Genomic DNA, 20,667 nt, shown 5'->3' with positions numbered 1-20,667 from the left:
TTCCATATATAATGCTGCTTTCAAATAGTCAGTGTTAGAAAAATAAGATGTTCTGCCTTTCTTGAATCTTATGTTTGCATACATAACTGCCCACATAGGAGTTCTGATCCTCACACCCAGTCTTGCATGAGATTACATAATATTTTAGTAAGTCGAGACTCGAAGAGTATATCTTTGGGTCTGAAGTTTCTTTTTTATTGTTTGAAATATTTGTTCCCAGCCAGTGGAATCACAGGCTTTTTCAGCCAGTAGAGATGCCACCTTCATGCAGTCTTGTCTGTTTTGCATTTGCTCCACAGTGTTAGGTGTTTGAGGTTGCTGCTATTTTGTCTAGCAAGGAATAAAACCACTTTCTGTATAAATCCACCTTGCTTTCTATGTTTTTTAATACTACTTCTCAGTATTCTACTGTCTACATTCACCATGTGCTGTGGCCCATAAGAGGTACACCGGAGTGGATGAATTTATAGGGTAATATCCTTGTTTCATATTCTTCTTCTATACCAACAGTAGTTTAGGAAATATTTGCATAGGTGTGAGATATCGTAAAAGGGATACCATCAAGGATCGAATTCTTTCGAGCTTTCTGATCACCTATAGTTCCTTTCTTCTGCTCAGTCAGCGGTTCTTCCAGAGAAATGCTTTCTGTCAGTGGTGGAAGGATCAGATTTGCTTTTGCTAGGGTTTTGGTCGGTTATGACGCTTAAATCGATTACTCAGCGCTGCGCCCAGCTCCACACCTTTAAAGGGATTAACCGTTCTGACCTCTACATAAATAAATCTTACAAAAAGGGGAGCAACTTCTCAATAGTCTGTATATTCATACAATTCTAGAAGAAGAGAAATCGCAAAGAAAGGAATACATAATTAATCAATTTTTTCACATTCAAATATATATAGATGCAAAATATATACTTTGATATACCTTTATACATTGAAAGTTCAGAAAAAGGAGGTTGTAGTTCCCACCAAACTAACCCCGCCTTTGATGCAGTACCCAGTTTCCATCTGTCAGTTACTGCTCTTCTCCCTAGCTTGCGTTTCCTTAAATCGTACGCCAATGTCACTGCTTACTTATTTCTGTTTGGAGTCCTGCCATCAGGATGGATGGTCTTTGTGGCTTGCAGAAACATGTACGGGTCCTCCATTCTCCTTTTTAAGATGGGTGTATTTATTTATTTATGTTAGTAAATCCCTTGTCAAAATACTGGAATGTGAAGAAAGGAAAATTAATAGTATTTTCCATATAGTATTGCTTGCATTGTCATTTTCTTTTTTGGCGTTAAACCATAAAATGTGGTAATTCACTCAGTGTTGTTCAACGAACAGTCTAATGTGCCTAATGAGTTGATCTGGTAGCGCAGGGTAGGATTACTGCTTGTTTTAGTGGAATACTCTCACCCCATTGTCTAGATCAGCCTCTTTATAAAAGACCTATTCTGGGCTGAACCTGTTTGCAGATTTAGTTTAAGGCTCTGTAGTGCTGATGGCAGCGTAAGTGTTTTTTGTAGACCTCGACTAAGTTAATAGATTAAATTGAGAGGGGTTATTGTGAAGTGTTTTGGAGGGATGCCTACATGGCCCTGTGTAATTTAATTACTTGATTGTGCATGGATACTATGCAATAGTTAGCTAGTACTGTCACTTAAACTGTAGGACAGTCTGAATTGCAGCAATATAAGTGTTCAATTTGGAGTTTTGATTTTGGGAAGACTTAATGAAATGTAAAATATTTGTTTATTCACAGATCTGGGAAATGTATGAAGAACGAAGATGTTTACGAACATTTATAGGTAATTTATTTTTACATGTCCATGCCATCTTAAACAGCATGATTAACAGTTGTAATCCCAAACTTGGGTATCTCAGAATTATGCCGCACATATAAACTCCCAACTATAAACCTAAAGCATAAAGGAAAGTATGCACTCTATGAATATAGAAACTAAGGGCCGAATTAGGATGGCAGGCAGACTTTTGTCCGCCTGCCACCCAGTCGCAGACTGGAACGCCCGACAGTCTGTCGGCGGTCCCGCATTAGGATGCGCTACCACGGGGGTCGCAATGCCTATATTTTGCATTGCGGTGGGTGCTGCTAGCTGCAGCACCTGCTGCCATGCAAAAAAGGAACATCGTAATCCCGCCACCATTGTAGGGATTGTGAGGCCCAGCCTGCCGGATGCGTGGCGGTCTGACTTTCCAACCACCATCCTTTTGTCCGCAATTATAATATGGAGGGCGGAAAACATGCTAATGGCTGTCGGTGGCGGTCTCACCGCCATCGTAATTGGCCCCCAAGTATTTAGAATAGAACAAAGACAAAATGAAAGCATTTCTAACCATAGTCTCCAGCTCTAGAAGACCTTTTTATTACCCCATTTATGACTAGCCCAGTTTGTGCAATATACTACTTTTTTTTCCATGCCTAACTGCAGAAATATATGCTGTACAAAACGCAGATATGAAGTGCTGCTATGAAGTCCACACGAGAATAATTGCCGCCTTCTCCAGCTTTTCCTCCCTCTGCCTTCTTATATTTCTTACCTGCCCCTTCTGGGTCCCCCGTTAACCATAAAGCACGTCTAGTTCACTTATAATTGTAATTGGTGCTTCTCACTCTGCTTTTACAAGCAATCAGATGATTCTTTAATCATCTTTACTGAGCTGCTCAGTTTCTCACAGTGAGTGGCTCTGCTGTTCACACACTTGGTGCTTGACTGCAGTGGTTTAAACTTGCAACTTGGAGGCTTTTTATGAAATCAGATGGCCATATGCTGTCTTCACAGGCCAACAGGCAAATCAAATATAGGTACAGTTACAAATGGGTACTGTCCCTACTACTCGTGTAACTGTCAATACAATGCTGCAGTGCCATCAGTGAAAGTCGGACAAGCTATTTAAACATCAGGAGTGGGGAATGACAATTCAGCAGGGTTTAAATTAATGATTTTCTGAAGTGTATTAGTTTTGGGTAGTAATGGCATCAAACAGTACTGATAGCCAAGGCAGTATCAGTAGGCCGGGATGAAGGGTTTTGGCTTTGTGTTGGGATGCATTTAAATTTATTATCCTTTACTTCCAAGTGTGTACTCTTTCATTATTACACCAATAAGCGTAGGCTGAGAATAATAAGACTGTCATGCTAGGCAATCAACATTTAGCTATTTCCAATAGCAGTTGCTCCAAGGCTATGTGCTGTACTGCTTTTGAAAATCTGTTTAATAAAGTGGTATGAAACATCAATGAGGCATGTTGGCAAAAGCAATGTGGATAAATGTATGCTATGTATTGATAAAGTGTACATTTTTTGTCTTATAGGGCATAGCAAAGCTGTTCGAGACATTTGTTTCAACAATGTTGGGACACAGTTCCTTAGTGCTGCATATGATCGATACCTCAAACTCTGGGACACAGAAACAGGTGAAATATGTTTTTAAATCACTCACTTCTGTTTATAATGTACATAGGTGGTCTCTAGTTCTTTTTGGAAAAAATGAGCCTGGGGGCATGAAACGGCGGATTCTTAATTCCCGGAACTGAGAAACACAATAGTGCCCACTAGTGTGGTCTGGCTAGCTTTTGCACTGGACCTTACTTGGCCCTCCATTTTCCTGAAATGGTTGCGGTATGACTTATTTGACCGTAACATTCTTGGGAGAAGCGTTATCAAAATAATTTGTTTGTCGGACGTGTTCCAAAGACCTCATCTCTTACATGTATTACTTAACCCTTTTCGATGCATCTTGAACAGCACACATTGAAAATGGGTTGATTGACTAGCAAGAGTATCTTTTACTGGCGGAATAACACCTCAAGGGTATTATCTGTATTCTCAGCTGCAGTGATAACTCGTATAGACAAATTTGATAGATTCCCATCATATACCATTAATGGGTTGCTTGCAGAATGGATAGCTACCTCCTGGCTCAGCTGAGCATCAGTGTCTTCCAGCACAACCCTTCCCCTTAAAGTCATCAATGACCTTTTGCAGCTTGTCCTGGAGAGAGCTCAGTTTAGTCAATATTGGTGATAATTTTGCATATACCTGTTGGTCTGGTAGTAACTGCTTGATCTGCAAAACTTGGTGTTTATTACAGCTACAAAGAGGCTAAAGTCTGCAGCAAACTTGCCTGCCCTTTGAGTTTATCTAGTTGCCAATTAAAATCAATAACTGTAACCTCTAATGCTGTGCACATGCTTTGCATTGTTGATCTATCTACCACAATCACGGTGTGTTCTTTCTCTTAATGCTGTCACTGTTGATTGTCCCATCTTGTGCAATCTGGAGCAAACCTGATGTATTATTCAGCAGCAGGGCATCTGTTTTTTATTTCTTATTTTTAGAAAGGCATCTAATTTTACCATTGTAGACTTAAACATCCAGTTCTGCTCCGACAGTGAAAATTAAGCCAATTGATTGCAAAGCGAGCAGTTTTGATAATGGGGAACCAAAGACCTCTTCTTGTAGCTAGTAACACTGTGAACATCTACCTTAACTACCAATTAATTTACCCCTAAAATAAAAATGAAGACAAGACTAGCTTATGTGAGACTTGCACCTCTGTAATCAAGAGAACGGAAACTACAGTGTCTTTTTAGGTCGAGCATTCGAGACCTCTTGTATATACTTTAGTTTATAGTTATGTATTAGTATATAGTTATATGTGTATGTACTTTGTGGGTTCTGGAGATCATACCTAGGACTTGTCTGCTTCTGCTTAGGGGCTTTTTTTTCTGTTCAACTACCTCTATTTTACTATCCAAATAGAAATCGACCAGTAGAGGTCAGTAAAATACCAGAATCGCTTTAGCATTCTCTAGATTGCAGTCCATAGAAATTGTCTTCTACGAGCACCTATAGACAATAATATTTTTTTTCAAATCTTGTATTTCCAATGATATGACTTTCGAATGCCCTGATTTTATATTAAAAACAGAGCTTTGGACGATACCATTTCCCTCTGAAAGGCAATATTTCTCTCCATGAGTTCCCATACCTGGCGTGTCAACCAGTTTGGTGCTTACTTTCCCCTCCATGTTAAAGAACAGTAGATGTTTCAGCACCGAGGCTAATGTGCTGCATAGCTAAATACATATAAGGTCCCAAAGGTGAGACCGATTGCATTGCAAATGCTTGTTTTGTTTTTAATCATAAAGGGTATTTGGTAGAGCAGTATGCTTCAAAGATTCTCTTTCTTTAAAAAAATAAACACCTTCGAGCTTTGCATTCATGCTGTACTTAAATGCAATGCTAGTCCTAGATTTGCTGCTTTGTCAAAGCCCCAGATTCCCTCTGCTTATCCAATAGAGTAGGCTTTAAAATAGCAACTCATACCACTTCTCCCTTGACCCTGAACCATCAGCCTTTTCTGGGTGGTCCTCTCACTGACCCAAGCCCCCCCCGCACCCTCTCTGTCTTCCATTCCTCAATGACCTCTATCTAAATGGCACCATGGCGATACACTTAGTGTGCTGTGGGTGAGCATCTATCGCACCATTCCAGAATCTCTTGGGTGTTTAGTTCTGAGCCACTAAATGCCACATTGTAAGTTTCTTTGGTCTCCTGCTAACTGGTAATCTTTACCAGTCTGCATTGGCAGCTGGAGTCTAAATGGAGTTGAGGGATGGAAGTCCGAGTCCTCTCACAGTTTCACAGTTTTTTTACCCCTCTGCATCCATTTCAACATTTCCCAGTTGTGTATGATTTATAATGTATTAATCTGGATCATCTGTCATCCCTGAGTGACCCAGTCCTAAATTTCTGCTGACCTTGCTAGTTTCAGACTTGTGGGTTTTATGAATTTGATTCCAATGTAAACTACATAAACCTCCCTCGGTGAAACCTGCCGGGTAAACAAAAAAAAGTTAATCTAATTTTGATAAGTGAAATCCTTGACCATAGATTCAGGAATCCATATCTGAAGCAGTTCAGAAGTGGAACTTTGCAAAGTAAATCTTCTTTGTATTCACATGCTGTGCATGATTCCGCCCTCTTGTGGTTGGGTTGAGAATTCTTCAGTCATCAGTCCTTTTAAAAAAAAATAAAATGAATGCTGTATATCGCTGACAATTACGTGCTCTAGGTACTTCCTCGTGACGTCAGACGCCTGCCCTGGAAGCCCGTTTGTTTGGTTGCCATCTTTGGAATCTTTTTTTCGCCATTGAGTCTGGAAGATTTTCAAAGGAGACTGCCACGTCTTTTCACTGAGATTTTAGAGCAAAAAAAACAAACACCATCAAATGCAACAGTATCGAGGGAAAGCACTGTTTTCCACAGACAGAACAAAAACGTAATCATCATTGACGATGGGGTTGAGAGAATTGAAGGTAGGGTTTAGAGCATCCCCCTTTTTAGGTTATGCCCAGAGTTCGACCATAAAAAAGCCCAGAAGGACACACACATACACATGGTCTCCAACCTATGGACCTAATTTAGATTTTGGTGGCGGATTACCTGCGTCACAACGGTGACGGATATTTTGTCCACCGAAATATCGATCCCATAATTTCCCATGGGATTAATATTTCGGCAGACAGTATATCTGTTACCATTGTGACGGAGTAACCCGTCCACCAAAACCTAAATCAGGCCCTGTATTTTCCAAAATATCACGATTCAGATGGCTGTACGACGGTACAGGGAGTTCCAGCCCAAGACATTGAATGCAAGGGGTAAACAAAAGAGGGCACACTATGCCATGGCAGAGACCTTTCTAAACGTAGGGAGCGCTGCAAAGTGTCACATGGACAAATAGTAATTCATTATCCTTTTCATCAAAATAGCGCCAATCAGTCCATCACGATGGGTAATGCTTCATTCAGTCCATTAATACACAGGAGCTATAATGTTAAGTCCTCAAATTCTTTTTTATTCTTCACACATCAGTTTCCAGCCTAGCCAACGAATTTTATCCCTTTAAGAGGAGGACTTCATCAGGGACAAAAATCTTCCTAAGCATTTCAAACTTCTTCCTACAAGGAACATGTTATTCAATATGTACTGAGAATCGTATAGTAAACTGTCCACAGTGTTCGCTTCTCTGTCATATAACTCATGTTCCGTTAGATAAACTTTCTGTACTAGTGGCCTAAATACAGATGGACAACACTACCACAATATTCTACCTCAAAAAACAGGCGGGGAATGAGGTCACATCCATTGTCCCAGCTCGCACAGGACATTCGGAGCTGGGCCACTCCGAGGATCAAAATGCTTAGCCATCCACCTGCCAGGTGTGCAGAACACCGAAGCAGACAAGAGAACTCCTCCCACGAATGGAAACTCAAACAACAATTGGCAACATTTTCCAAAGGTGTGCATACCCACACACACAGCTCTACACAACAACAGAGAACTCAAAATGCATAAGCTTCGCCTTCAGGTTCCTGCAACATGGGTCAGAGGGGGGAAGGCCCTGTCAATAGACTGGTCAGGGAGATTTGTGTACTCTTTTTCAACACTGCCACTGATACCAATAGTCCTAAACAGATGCAAGCAAGCAGCCATGACTCTAATACTGATCGCCCCACAGTGGATCAGAAAGACCTGGGTCTCACATCTAGTGGAAATGGCCCTAACCAGAATAATAAAGCTCTCTCCGTACCAAGACTTACTATCTTTAAGGGGGTTGGTAGGGAAAAGGCATATCTCCCAAAACCACCAGCAACCTTTAGCCTACCTAGCAGCATGGTTCCTGAGGACTTAAAATTTGGACACCTGAACCTGCCAGTCAGAACTATGGAAGTACTCTTTGAGGTGAAAAGGGGCAGCACAAGATTATGCTAGACGTCAAAGTGGAGCAGATTCACACAATGGTGTAAGACAAGGAGTCAAGGTTGGATGTGCGCAAGAGATCATAGTGGTGGAGTACATCACTCATCTCCTAAATGATGGTCTGTCATAGGCCTCACTAAAGGTGTCCATCTTAGCCCTAGTCCTGTACACCAGGGGAGTCACAGACACAAGTTTATTTGAGTACCAGTCATCAAGAAGTTCCTAATAGGGGCAAAAAGTATAGGCACACCAAGGAGGGTACACGCACCATTATGGAATGTAAATCTGGAGCAAAAACAACTCATGGATGGTCAGAGCAGTAATGAGGACAGCCCCACAGTTCCTACCAAAGGTGATTTCCCATGTCCATGTCAACCAAACGCAACTATCTGCCTTTTTTTCAAACCCTGAAAACATAAGCTGAGAGTCGTGCACACCCTAGATGTCAGAAGAGCTGTTATGTGCTACCTGTAGAGAACAAAAGACATCAGAAAGGCAAGTCAATTCTTTGTTGTCTTCGCCCAAAAAGAGGAGCACCAGTAACCGAATGGACCATAGCAAGATGGATAGTACAAATTATCCGAACTTGTTACAAATCAGTGGCCACGCTACTAGAACAAAGACCAATGGTGCATTCAAAAAAGGAAAAAGGAGCCACGCTAGCCTTTATAACCAGCGTCTGAGTCAAGAATCTCTGTAAGGCAGCAACATGTTCTTCCATACACACATTCACAAAGCATTACTGCATGAACACACACGTAATTAAAGAAGTACAGGTTGGACAGATGGTACTCACGCTTATTTCCGTCCTCTAACTCATTTCAAGCCTGCCTCATGGGGATTTGGGGGACAAATACTGCTACATAATTGATGGTGCAGTGAGCTAAAAAATGGTGATGGATCAAGCCCTGATCTTTTGACTGGGTAGGAGTGTTCTGCTTAATTCAGATACTCTGTCCATCACCACCCCCTTTTGTGAATCGTTTTGGCCACCACAAGTGTGGAAGGGTATGCTCAGATGTGAGTCCCTTGCTCACTGCACCATCAGGATTCAAGCAAGCCGGGCCGAAGACGGCTGTAATGCCAGAAACCGGTCCCCGGAAGCTTGTTTCCTTTCCAGTAAAGAATTGGCTTGGTAGTTTGGTCTGCCCTGTTCCCATGATGCACTGGGCCAGGGTCAGACTAATTTGCATGTAGCCAGGTTCTGAGCTGGGATGGTGCAGTGAGCTAAAAAACGGTGATGGATCAAGCCCTGATCTTTTGACTGGGTAGGGGTGTTCTGCTTAATTCAGATACTCTGTCCATCACCACCCCCTTTTGTGAATCGTTTTGGCCACCACAAGTGTGGAAGGGTATGTTCAGATGTGAGTCCCTTGCTCACTGCACCATCAGGATTCAAGCAAGCCGGGCCGAAGACGGCTGTAATGCCAGAAACCGGTCCCCGGAAGCTTGTTTCCTTTCCAGTAAAGAATTGGCTTGGTAGTTTGGTCTGCCCTGTTCCCATGATGCACTGGGCCAGGGTCAGACTAATTTGCATGTAGCCAGGTTCTGAGCTGGGATGGTGCAGTGTGCTAAAAAACGGTGATGGATCAAGCCCTGATCTTTTGACTGGGTAGGAGTGTTCTGCTTAATTCAGATACTCTGTCCATCACCACCCCCTTTTGTGAATCGTTTTGGCCACCACAAGTGTGGAAGGGTATGCTCAGATGTGAGTCCCTTGCTCACTGCACCATCAGGATTCAAGCAAGCCGGGCCGAAGACGGCTGTAATGCCAGAAACCGGTCCCCGGAAGCTTGTTTCCTTTCCAGTAAAGAATTGGCTTGGTAGTTTGGTCTGCCCTGTTCCCATGATGCACTGGGCCAGGGTCAGACTAATTTGCATGTAGCCAGGTTCTGAGCTGGGATGGTGCAATGAGCTAAAAAACGGTGATGGATCAAGCCCTGATCTTTTGACTGGGTAGGAGTGTTCTGCTTAATTCAGATACTCTATCCATCACCACCCCCTTTTGTGAATCGTTTTGGCCACCACAAGTGTGGAAGGGTATGCTCAGATGTGAGTCCCTTGCTCGCTGCACCATCGGGATTCAAGCAAGCTGGGCCGAAGACGGCTGTAATGCCAGAAACCGGTCCCCGGAAACTTGTTTCCTTTCCAGTAAAGAATTGGCTTGGTAGTTTGGTCTGCCCTGTTCCCATGATGCACTGGGCCAGGGTCAGACTAATTTGCATGTAGCCAGGTTCTGAGCTGGGATGGTGCAGTGAGCTAAAAAACGGTGATGGATCAAGCCCTGATCTTTTGACTGGGTAGGAGTGTTCTGCTTAATTCAGATACTCTGTCCATCACCACCCCCTTTTGTGAATCATAATTGATGCACAGCATATGAATCCAGAAAAGATTCACGCTGCTAAACAAAATGGTTACTTACCTTTATGGGTAGTTTTACAGCTTGAAGAATTTTGTTGGATTCACATGTGGCCCACACACCTCACCGGAAATGAGGAGCACGGAAAACAAAGAATTACATTGCAGTAAAGGAGAACTCCAAAGAAGCCACAGCAAGATAATGTCACAAAAAAATTAGAAAAAGCAAGAAGTGGAAAAAAGAATCTGAAGATGGTGACCAAACAAACTGCTTCAGGGTTGGGCGTCTGACATCACGTGGAAGGACCTGGAACACCAAATGGTCGAAGCCACACATCAGTAAACAAAATTAGTTCATAAATAAAACAGTGGACTGGAGAAAGAGGAATTGGATTTACATGATGGGAAAGAGGAAGGAACCATCCTAGAACTTTAGAGAAGTGTTAAGAAGCGGTCAGCCCCAGGGGAAAAAAATATCCCTCCTTGAAAAACTTTACAAAAAATACATTACAAATTGCACATTTAAACTAACCCAACTGTGATTTGTAGTTTTTCTGGTGCAACTTTTGTTTTGGAGAATATCTGAAAAGTTGTAAATCAAGAAGACGTTGTACTCCTACCTTGACAACTTTCTTAGTGACTCAGTCCCTGATTGCAAACAAAGTCTACATTAAAATAATCAAATATTTTTCTTTTGTTATTTCTCTGTAAGAGGCGTGATAAAATACACTTAATGAAACCACAGTCTTTATAATCTTTCATCTAAACACTGTACTTCATAATCTACTACTGCAGAACATTGCTACACATTTGAGAAGGCAAATGTCTAAAACCTGCACAGGGCTATGCGTTTTCAAAGCATTTTATGTGGCAAAGCCCAACTTGAACTTTGACATTTAATTTAGCATTTTATTTACAGGTCAGTGCATTTCCAGGTTTACAAACCGAAAGGTGCCGTACTGTGTCAAATTTAATCCTGATGAAGATAAACAGTCACTCTTTGTAGCAGGAATGTCAGACAAGAAGATTGTGCAAGTAAGTCACTTGACTTTATTGAATGATTAAGAATTTCATAGTTAGACGTTTAATGTTTTGCTCATAGAGGGAGAAGTTTGGAAACCGTTTGAAATAATTGACATAATACTCAAAGTCAAATAAGTTTGTGGCTAAACAAAAGTTACTATAGAGGTAAGTACAATGTTTGGAGAAAATATTGTTGGGTAAATTAAAGCATGTTGTGATTGATTGAAGACACACCTGTTGCCAGTAAAAAGCAGGGAGGGGTTCGAAGCAGCATGTGGGTAGAGGAGACTTCAATTGAGGGAACCATGCAACTGCAGACCGTTAAGTTTGAAGGTGGTATGTGTTCTCTGGAAAAAAACAATTGTGTAGAATACCAAATTTGGGATACCATATTCCCTCATCAGTTTGCACAAATGATTGAACACAAATGGCCTTCACTAAAAGTTAGAATACAATTTATTGATTGCTTCTTTAACTCAAAATGACATTCCAATAATTTACTTTCCTCAAAGGGTGGAATAAACAATCATTATTATTTTTTCCTTGACCCCCACCTTCCACTTGATATTCCAACATTTCTTTTTCTTCTCCTTTTTAGGTCTCGGACTGCGAACCAATCGCGAAGCGATCGTCGCTCCGAGACTCTATTGCAATAATTTCTGCTTTCAAAGGAGTCAAGGGAGATAGGCGACAAGTGATGTGCACGCGCGCGTAAACGGATCAGGTCACGCGCGCTTCCTGTCTCCCTTGGCTCCTTGGAAGCAGACACCCACGCACGCACACACACACATACAGACCCCCCCCCCGCCGCTCAAACACACACTCACACACACACACATACAGAACCCCCCTGCCGCCGCCGCCGTGCATACACACACGCACACACATAGAGACCCCCCCCCCCCCTAGACCCCTGACCCCACTGCGCCCCCTCAGTACCCGGGTCCGGGTCGTCGTCATTCAGCTCCAACACCTCGATGATCTCCTCGTCACCATGAAAGTCCCGACCTGCGCCCCTGCCACAGCCCCCTCGGCGTCCTCCATAGGTACAAGTGCCCAGCCTGACACACACGGGTCTCTTCCCCTCCCACGGCCGGATCTTACGGTGCAGCCTACCCAGAGGGGCGTCAGGCAGCTGCCGCCAATGGAAGCGAGGTGTAAACAGCAGTGGACCGATCACGACTCGGATACATTCGGCCGTCCCGCCCTCCCCGTGAGCTGGGGAAGCTTGCATGGACAACTAAACTAGAGAAATCTAGAAATCCGGGAAATGTAGTTTTTGGTATCGATACACTTTATTGTGGCATTAATCCTACTTGACTGTTTTAGTCTCACTCTATGTGAAGCAGAAAGAGGCTAGAACAGAAGCAACTGTATACATAGCCTAATTCGCTACCGTTTTGGAACATTCGAAGGGCGTTTTATTTAGCAACATGTACCTTACATGACACGACGGTAGATATTTTAATTTACGGTACGGGCAAAAGTAAAAATAAATAACTCCTCTAATGCTTGCATTTTTCCTTTCATGTAAGAAATATCTTTCAAATTGGGTAAGGTTATTCCGTTCCATATTAAAGCAGATACTCGTGAAGATTCCTGACTTTTCCTTACATAGCTGCTTTAATAACGAAATCTATTTCACTAGCGAACAAAAGTTTTGCAGCGTGAATCTTTCTGGATTCACTATGCTGTGCATTATTCTGCGGTCTTGTGGTTGGGTCCGGATTCGTAGTCTTTTCTTTTTTTTTTTTTTTTTCGTAGCCCAGGTGGGCGTCGGCGTTACACCTCCTTGGGTGCATTTCCGGTGACGTCGGCATGCTTCCTGCGGAAGCTCCCACTCTTGGGCGCCATCTTCAGATTCTTTTTTTTCCGGTCGGGTCTGGATCGTTCCCGTTTGGGCTCCAGACATTTTTGGAGAAAGAAGAAGGAAAATACAGAAATTAGAAAGAAAAGTCATCTGAAGACTCCAGGAGACTTCATCGACGAGGAGTCCGTGAAGGAGAAGGTGAATTCATCGAGATCTTCGACGAACGTCGACTAACACGCGACCAGGGAGGCCCTGAGCGATCGATGATGGACAACACGCCGTTCAAGTTCTGCCGTAACTGCCACCACAAGTACGCGCAGAAGGACCAGCACCCGGTATGCAACCTTTGTCTACCGGTAAATCACGAAAGCGAGGACTGCAACGCCTGCTCCGCCTTCGCCCCGAAGACCCTTCGAGTGAGGGAGAGACAGAGGGTAGCGCACGCAACCCTGCAGGGGAAGGCCCCGACTCCGTCCTTCTACGAGCTGGGGATGTCTTCCGAGGAAGAGGACAATGCTGCCGCCGAAGACGACAGCTACACGGTCGTAGAGACCGATTACACGAAGACTTCTGATAAGGTAGGAGACTCTCCGGCCCCCAAGAACCCGAGAGACTCTGAATCTCGAAAATACGAGGGCAAGGCCCCGAAAGCGCCGACGCCAAAACAACTGGCGTCCGCGAGTACTCACTGGCCCAGCGGATCCTCTGAGAAGGTGTCCCCGGCGCCGAGAGCTGTTGAACAGCAGAAGTCATCGAAAATCGTCCCCGAAAAGGATCGATCGACGCCGAGGGAGAAGGACCCTAAACTACCGACGCCGACCAGGGACCCAAAATCCGGTTCGACGGCAAAATCTTAGGCACCGAAAAGCACGGCGCCGAGCCAACCACCGAAAAGAGCGGCCGAACCATCCGACGCGGAACACGCAGCCGAGATGGAGAAAAAGAGAAGGCGCCTCGAGGCCGAAATGGAAAACTTCTTGCAGCGGAAGAAAGAATTCGACGCAAAGATGAAAGCCTTCACGATTCCACACAAGACCAAGCCACCAGTGGTGGAGGCTGTCGAGGAGGAAGACGAGGTCGCCGAGGAACAAGACCCGGACGTCGAGGTGGTCGACGACCAGGAAGAGGACGAGAATCCCTACGATAGTTACAACTATGGGGAGGAAGAGGACAGCAGGACGGACGCAGAGTCGGCCCCCCTGACTTACAGGAGGTGGATTACATAGATGTCGACACAGACAGCCCGGAGGAGGCGGTCGACACATATCCCTCGAGGCCCTCGCCGCCGGACGACATCGGGGCCTACAACTCGGTGATAAAGTCTGCCGCAGCGGCATTCAAACTCAAGCTCGACGAAGAGAAGCAGAAAGCAGACTTCCTTCTAGAGACATTGCTCCCCACACAAAGAAGGAGCCAGTACCTACCAATGCTCGACAGCGTCTTGGCTCAAGGGAGGGAAGCATTCAGTAAACCCGCAACATGCAAGGCAGTAACTCCCAGAACAGAGAAGAAGTACAAACACTCCTCAAAAGACCCACCCTACATTCAGGGAACGGTCTCCGCAGACTCCATTATCACGGCCACAGCAAGGAAGAGGGCTAACGTAGCCACTACTTCTGGACCACCACGGGATAAGGAGAGCAAGAGGATGGATCGGGTGGGCAGAAGGATCGAACGGAATGCCGCGACCCACTGGCGCATGGCTAATTCCAACGCCCTGATAAACAGGCACATGTACCAGATCATGGAGGAGCTGGGGCAGTTGGTGAAGGACCTGCCCCAGGATGCCAGACAGAAGGCAGAAAAGCTGGTTGAAGATGGGAAGAACGCGGCAAATTCTTGCCTTAAGACGGCCCTGGATGGGGCAGACACCTCCAGCAGGCTCATGATGATGGGTGTCACCGAAAGAAGACACGCCTGGCTCAGGATCTCAGGTTTCAAACCGGAGGTGCAACACAGCATCCTGAACACACCGTTCAACGGCGATACGCTTTTCGGAACAACAGTTGATGAGAAACTCAGTCAACTAAAGAAAGATAACGAAACAGCAAGGTCCATGGGAGCATTGCAGTTCAGAGGCAACAGAAGGGGCACCCCGTCACGGAGGCCTGGCGGGAGAGGTGGAAACCAGCCAGGTACATCACACCAGGTTTTCCAACAAACGCACCAGCCAGACTCGCAGGCTCAGCAGGGTCAGCAGAAGCAGCCCTGGCAATACCAAAAAAGAGGCCAGTCCTTTCGAGGGAGAGGAAATGGACGTGGACAGAATAGAAGAGGGGGACAGCAGCCCGCCTCTAAGTGACTTCAAAACACTCCGTGTGCCCACCCACAGAAAAGATCCCAGGGGGCAGCAGGTACAGATGGGTCAAGACAAACTAGACATCTACGACCACATAACACCAGTGGGAGGAAGATTAAGATTTTACCTCCAAGAATGGAGAAAAATCACATCAGACAAATGGATCCTCAACATCATCCAATTCGGATACTGCATAGAGTTGGAGGGGAGGCCAACAAGCAGAAAACCAAAAAGAAAACCACTAGCAAGCAAGCAGCTAGAGGGTCTTCAGGAAGAAGCAAAGGAACTCCTGCGGAAGCAGGCCATAGAACGGGTACCCTTCAAGGAAAGAAACAAAGGAATATACTCAACGTACTCCTGGTACCAAAAGTAGACGAGACAATGAGACCTATTCTGGACCTAAGGTTCCTGAACAAATTCATAAGAACGCAAAAATTCAAAATGACCTCCCTGCAAGAGGTGCTCCCGCAATTGCAGATCGGGGACTTCATGGTCACAATAGACCTCAAGGACGCTTACCTGCACATCCCAATGAACAGAAAGCACAAGCATATGCTCAGGTTCACCATCGGAGAAAGCCACTACAAGTTCACAACACTAGCCTTCGGGCTAAAATCAGTACCAAGGGTCTTCACAAAGTGCCTCGCAGCAGTCGCAGCGCACCTACGAAGGCAGGGAATACACGTATACCCCTACCTGGACGACTGGCTGGTGAAAGCAAACTCGTACCAGAAATGCAAGCAGCACGCGCACACACAGTGACGAGCACGCTCATAAGCCTGGGGTTCTCCATCCATTGGAAGAAATCATCAATGGAGCCGGAACAAGTGAAGATCTTCCTGGTAGCACAGATCAACACCTTACAGGGCAAGGTGTTCCCCAGCGAGAAAAAGGCGAGGGCGCTGGTGAAGGAAACTCTCCTCTACCGGAAGGGACAAGCTCGGACAGTGAGGACTGCGAGCAAGATCATGGGGATGATGGCATCATGCATCCACCTGGTACCGAATGTACGTCCCCACATGAGACCCATTCAAGAATGGCTACAGGAGCAATGGTCACAAGCTACAGGCAGTTGGGAGGATCTAGTGGTTGTAACGCACGCAGTGCAGAAGGAGATGACATGGTGGACCATGGAGAACATAACAAGGGGAAAGCCTCTAACGCCTCCAATGCCAACAGTGACCATCACCACAGACGCATCCCTGAAGGGATGGGGCGCTCACATGAAGGAGCTCAAGGTGAGGGGACTGTGGACGCCAGCAGATGCGACAAAGCACATCAATTCCCTAGAATTGAAGACCATCTTCCTTGCACTGAAAGCTTTCCAAACAAGACTGTACAAGCACAAGGTATGGCTACAAACAGACAACACCACCGCGATGTTCTACATCAACAAGCAGGGGGGCACACAGTCAGCCCCGCTTTCAACGCTGGCGCAGGAGATATGGAGATGGGCCATCCCTCTCAAGATAGACCTGCTAGCCATACACCTACCAGGGAAGGACAACATACAAGCAGATTGGCTCAGCAGACAGACATTGGCATCCCACGAGTGGGAGCTCAATGCTCAAGAGACAAGGTGGCTGTTCGACAGATGGGAAACACCATCAGTGGACCTGTTTGCCACACGCCGGAATGCAAAATGCCAAAACTTCGCATCCAGACAGCCCGAGGAGGGGTCACTGGGGAATGCCCTATGGATAGATCGGTCCGGGACATTTGCTTACGCCTTTCCCCCGATACCACTGATGCACAGAGTGCTGAGCAAGTGCAGAGCGAGCAACATGACCCTGATACTGGTCGCACCACAGTGGGCCAGACAGACATGGTACTCGCAGATCATGGAGATGACACAGGGTGCACCCCACAGATTCTGCAAGAGGAAAGTCCTACTCTCCATGCAGAACGGAGAGGTGCTACACCCAGAGCCAGAGAGCCTGAGCCTAGTAGCGTGGCTCCTGAGGACATAGAGTTCGCACATTTGAGACTGCCAGAAAGCACCCTGAGGGTCCTTCGGGAGGCACGGAGGCCCAGCACCCGGAAGTGCTACGTTGCGAAATGGAAAAGATTCACAATGTGGTGCAGAAAAGAAAGGCTTCACAATAAAATGAAGAAGGACTCCACAGTGCTAAAGTACCTGACACACTTGCTGGAGAAGAACCTTCGCTCATCCTCGTTAAGAGTTCACTTGGCAGCGATAGTCGCCTACACAAGGGGAGAAACGTGCAGGAGTTTCTTCACATCACAGGTGGTGAAGAGATTCCTAGAAGGAGCAAAAAGGATCGCACCACCCAAGCGGGTGCCGCCACCTGCATGGAACTTGAACATAGTCCTAACGGAACTCATGAAAGAGCCCTTTGAACCACTTCACAAGGCCTCCCTAAAGATGCTAACTATGAAAACAGCTTTCCTGGTTGCAATAACGTCCTTACGCAGAGTAAGCGAGCTTCAGGCGCTGACGCTACACGAGCCCTACATACAAATACACAATGATAGGGTTGTGATGAGGACTGACCCACACTTCATGCCGAGGGTGGTATCCAAATTTCACATGAACCAGTCTATACAGATACCGAGTTTTTTCCAAAAACCATCAACTAGCGCAGAGCGAGCTCTGCACACCCTGGACGCCAGAAGGGCAGTCATGCACTACATTGAGAGGACGAAGGGACACAGGAAAACAAAACAGTTCTTTGTGTCATTCGCCAACAGTTTCATGGGAAAGGCAGTAACCAAAAAGACTATTGCACGATGGATCGCACAGACAATTCAACTCTGCCACAAACGTGCAGGACAAGAGCTAGCAGAGGGGACATGTGCCCACTCCACTAGGAAAAAGGGTGCTACAATAGCTTTCCTGGCTAACACACCCATATAGGACATATGCCTGGCTGCAACATGGGCTACGGTACACACGTTCACGAAGCACTACTGTGTGGATATACAGATGAACAAGGAAGCACAAGTCGGACAAAAGGTGCTCCAGCACATATTCAATAACCAACGCTCATCTTCCACCCAGCCGCCACAGAGATGAGAAACCGCTACAAAATCTATGCACAGCATAGTGAATCCAGAAAGATTCACGCTGCAAAACGAATAGTTTTCTTACCTGTCGGTGTAGTTTTGCAGCTTGAAGATCTTTCTGGATTCACTAGCGAACCCACCCACCTCCGCCAGAAAGATGAGGCTGGAGAGAGAAGAGGTGGATAAAAAAAAAAAAGGGGTTTAAAAAGGACTTATAAGTACAAAGCGGTAAAATATCACCTAAATAGAACATTGCCATTACTTCGGAAACGAAAGAAACACGGAAAAAAAAAGAACCCGAAGATGGCGCCCAAGAGTGGGAGCTTCCACAGGAAGCATGCCGACGTCACCGGAAATGCACCCAAGGAGGTGTGACGCCGACGCCCACCTGGGCTACGAAAAAAAAAAAAAAAACAAAGAAAAGACTACGAATCCGGACCCAACCACAAGACCGCGGAATAATGCACAGCATAGTGAATGCAGAAAGATCTTCAAGCTGCAAAATTACACCGACAGGTAAGAAAACTATTCGTTAGTCCATTTTCTATGGCTAAAAAAATATGGAGTACAAAAAAAAACAGGTTTTCGTGAATAAGCCCGGTGTCGGGACTACAGCTTCCGGCATGCCCAAAACTGTCAGTCACGCCGTTCCAACATGGCGGCTGCCAGTGGCAGGTTATTGGGGTCAGGAGCTGGCACACTGTTGGGTGAGTACAGAGGCTACCTAGAGGTTGTCGCCTCATTGCACTACGTCTGTGAGTTCGTATCTACAGACCGTGTTTTGTTTAATCTGTTTTAATTCTCACCTCAAAACACTTCCAACTGTGAATGAGGGAAGTATGAAATGTCTTTCTGTCCTGCTTGTTTTCAGATTTGGGCAAGAATGCTCTGAAATAGTTCCACGGTGGATAGTTCAATGACATTAAAAGGCAGACCCATTTTGAATTTTTAATAGCAATGCAGTGGGTTGAATTAATGTTTTGCGACTATCTCACTGATATAAATTTGTAACTTAGATTACTGTGTTTGTACTTATGCATGCCTCTGTGTCCAGGTGTCTCATATTCTGTCCATGTGAAGTGTTGATGTCTGAATACCCCACTTGTGAAAGAATGTTCGACCTGCTTTTTGGAACTTCCTGTACTGCATGATGTGAGTTCCGGTTTTCTTTACTTTCCAGGAATATATGTGTGCACAATAGGAGTATTTTTCATATTTGAATTTTTATTAATAGTAGAATGTACACTCACAAGAGAATGTATGTGTACGCGCGTCGGTCGTCATATGACGGGACAGAGGCGCTGGGACCAGTGAGGCGGAAAGAGTTTAGATGGCGAACGAACAATAAAGGGGGGCCTTTAAATGTGTATGCTCTAGCAGCAGTTTTGTGTTTTATAAGAAACACGGTCACTCTTCTATGCTTGTACCCCGCTCTAAAAGTCGTTGCAGCACCACTGTCAGGATGGGTTTGTACAACACTCTTCTGGTGACGTTTAATGTGTACGTGTGTCCGCTGATGTGTGCAGATGTTCTGTCTGTTGATTAGTTGTGTTTATGTCGGTGTGTGCTAATGCATCCGAATGTTGGTTATTGTTTATTATATGCATCTTATTTATGAGAATATCTTTTTGTAGTTTATTTACCTGTTTGGTCCTATACGTTTGCGTGCGGTGCGTCTGTGCTTTTTATCACATGGTCCTCGTGTAGGTGGTAATTTATGCCTTAGTCTGGTTTATGTTGATCAATATTCAATAGTCAGTTCTTTGTTGGTGTGTGTGCATTCTTTCGTGCGAGTGTTACTGTGTTTCCCTCTGCATTTGCTCGGGTTAATTCATGCGAACATATATTGTTTGTATTCGGCTACACCAATGGTTGATTGTCTTCGATGGGACATTCGGACGTGCACTGGCTTAACTGTTTTCTTTCCCCCGTACGTGTGCATTTGTGGAACTGTGAACGTGTTGTTTTATTATCGGTGTGCTGTGTTTGTGCAGCTGTGCATGGTTTTGTGTATTTTGTGTATTTTCTAAACACTCTTGGGTGCATTTCAGCCGGGCTCGGACAGCGCTTCATTCACTGCGGGCGCGCCTCTGTATTTCCAGGCTGCGCCAGCACACGCTTTCCTATTTGGGCCCTCTGAACAGACGCATTGATCGCCTGGATTTTGAGATATAAACTTCGATTTGCCCCCCAGCCGCTGGACCAGTATGAATTGAAAACATAACACTGGAAGAAACATATAGATGGCAATCGCGTGTCTGCATACTTTTTTTGTTGTCGTATTGAGAAACACGTGCCTGTGTGTCTAAACGTCACGTTAGTGTAGCCGTGTGACACGGTTGTCTTGCCTGATGGATTGGATGCCAGACCTTGCAT

General features: G+C 45.2%; 1 protein-coding gene across 1 annotated transcript in view; it reads left to right on the top strand.

Moving 5' to 3' along the window:
* The window catches only part of CDC40 (cell division cycle 40), a 405,957-nt gene that overhangs the window by 182,829 nt on the left and 202,461 nt on the right, over window positions 1-20,667 (top strand). The window contains exons 9-11 of the mRNA XM_078649170.1: window positions 1,748-1,793; window positions 3,319-3,420; window positions 11,052-11,167. Of these exons, the coding sequence (XP_078505296.1) occupies window positions 1,748-1,793; window positions 3,319-3,420; window positions 11,052-11,167 (264 nt within the window). The remainder of the gene's footprint in view (window positions 1-1,747; window positions 1,794-3,318; window positions 3,421-11,051; window positions 11,168-20,667) is intronic.

The sequence above is a fragment of the Lissotriton helveticus genome, chromosome 6 (genome assembly GCF_964261635.1).
Source record: "Lissotriton helveticus chromosome 6, aLisHel1.1, whole genome shotgun sequence".
NCBI lineage: Eukaryota > Metazoa > Chordata > Amphibia > Caudata > Salamandridae > Lissotriton > Lissotriton helveticus.
Note: the sequence above shows the minus strand (reverse complement) of the source record. Positions and strands in the feature narration are given on the sequence as shown.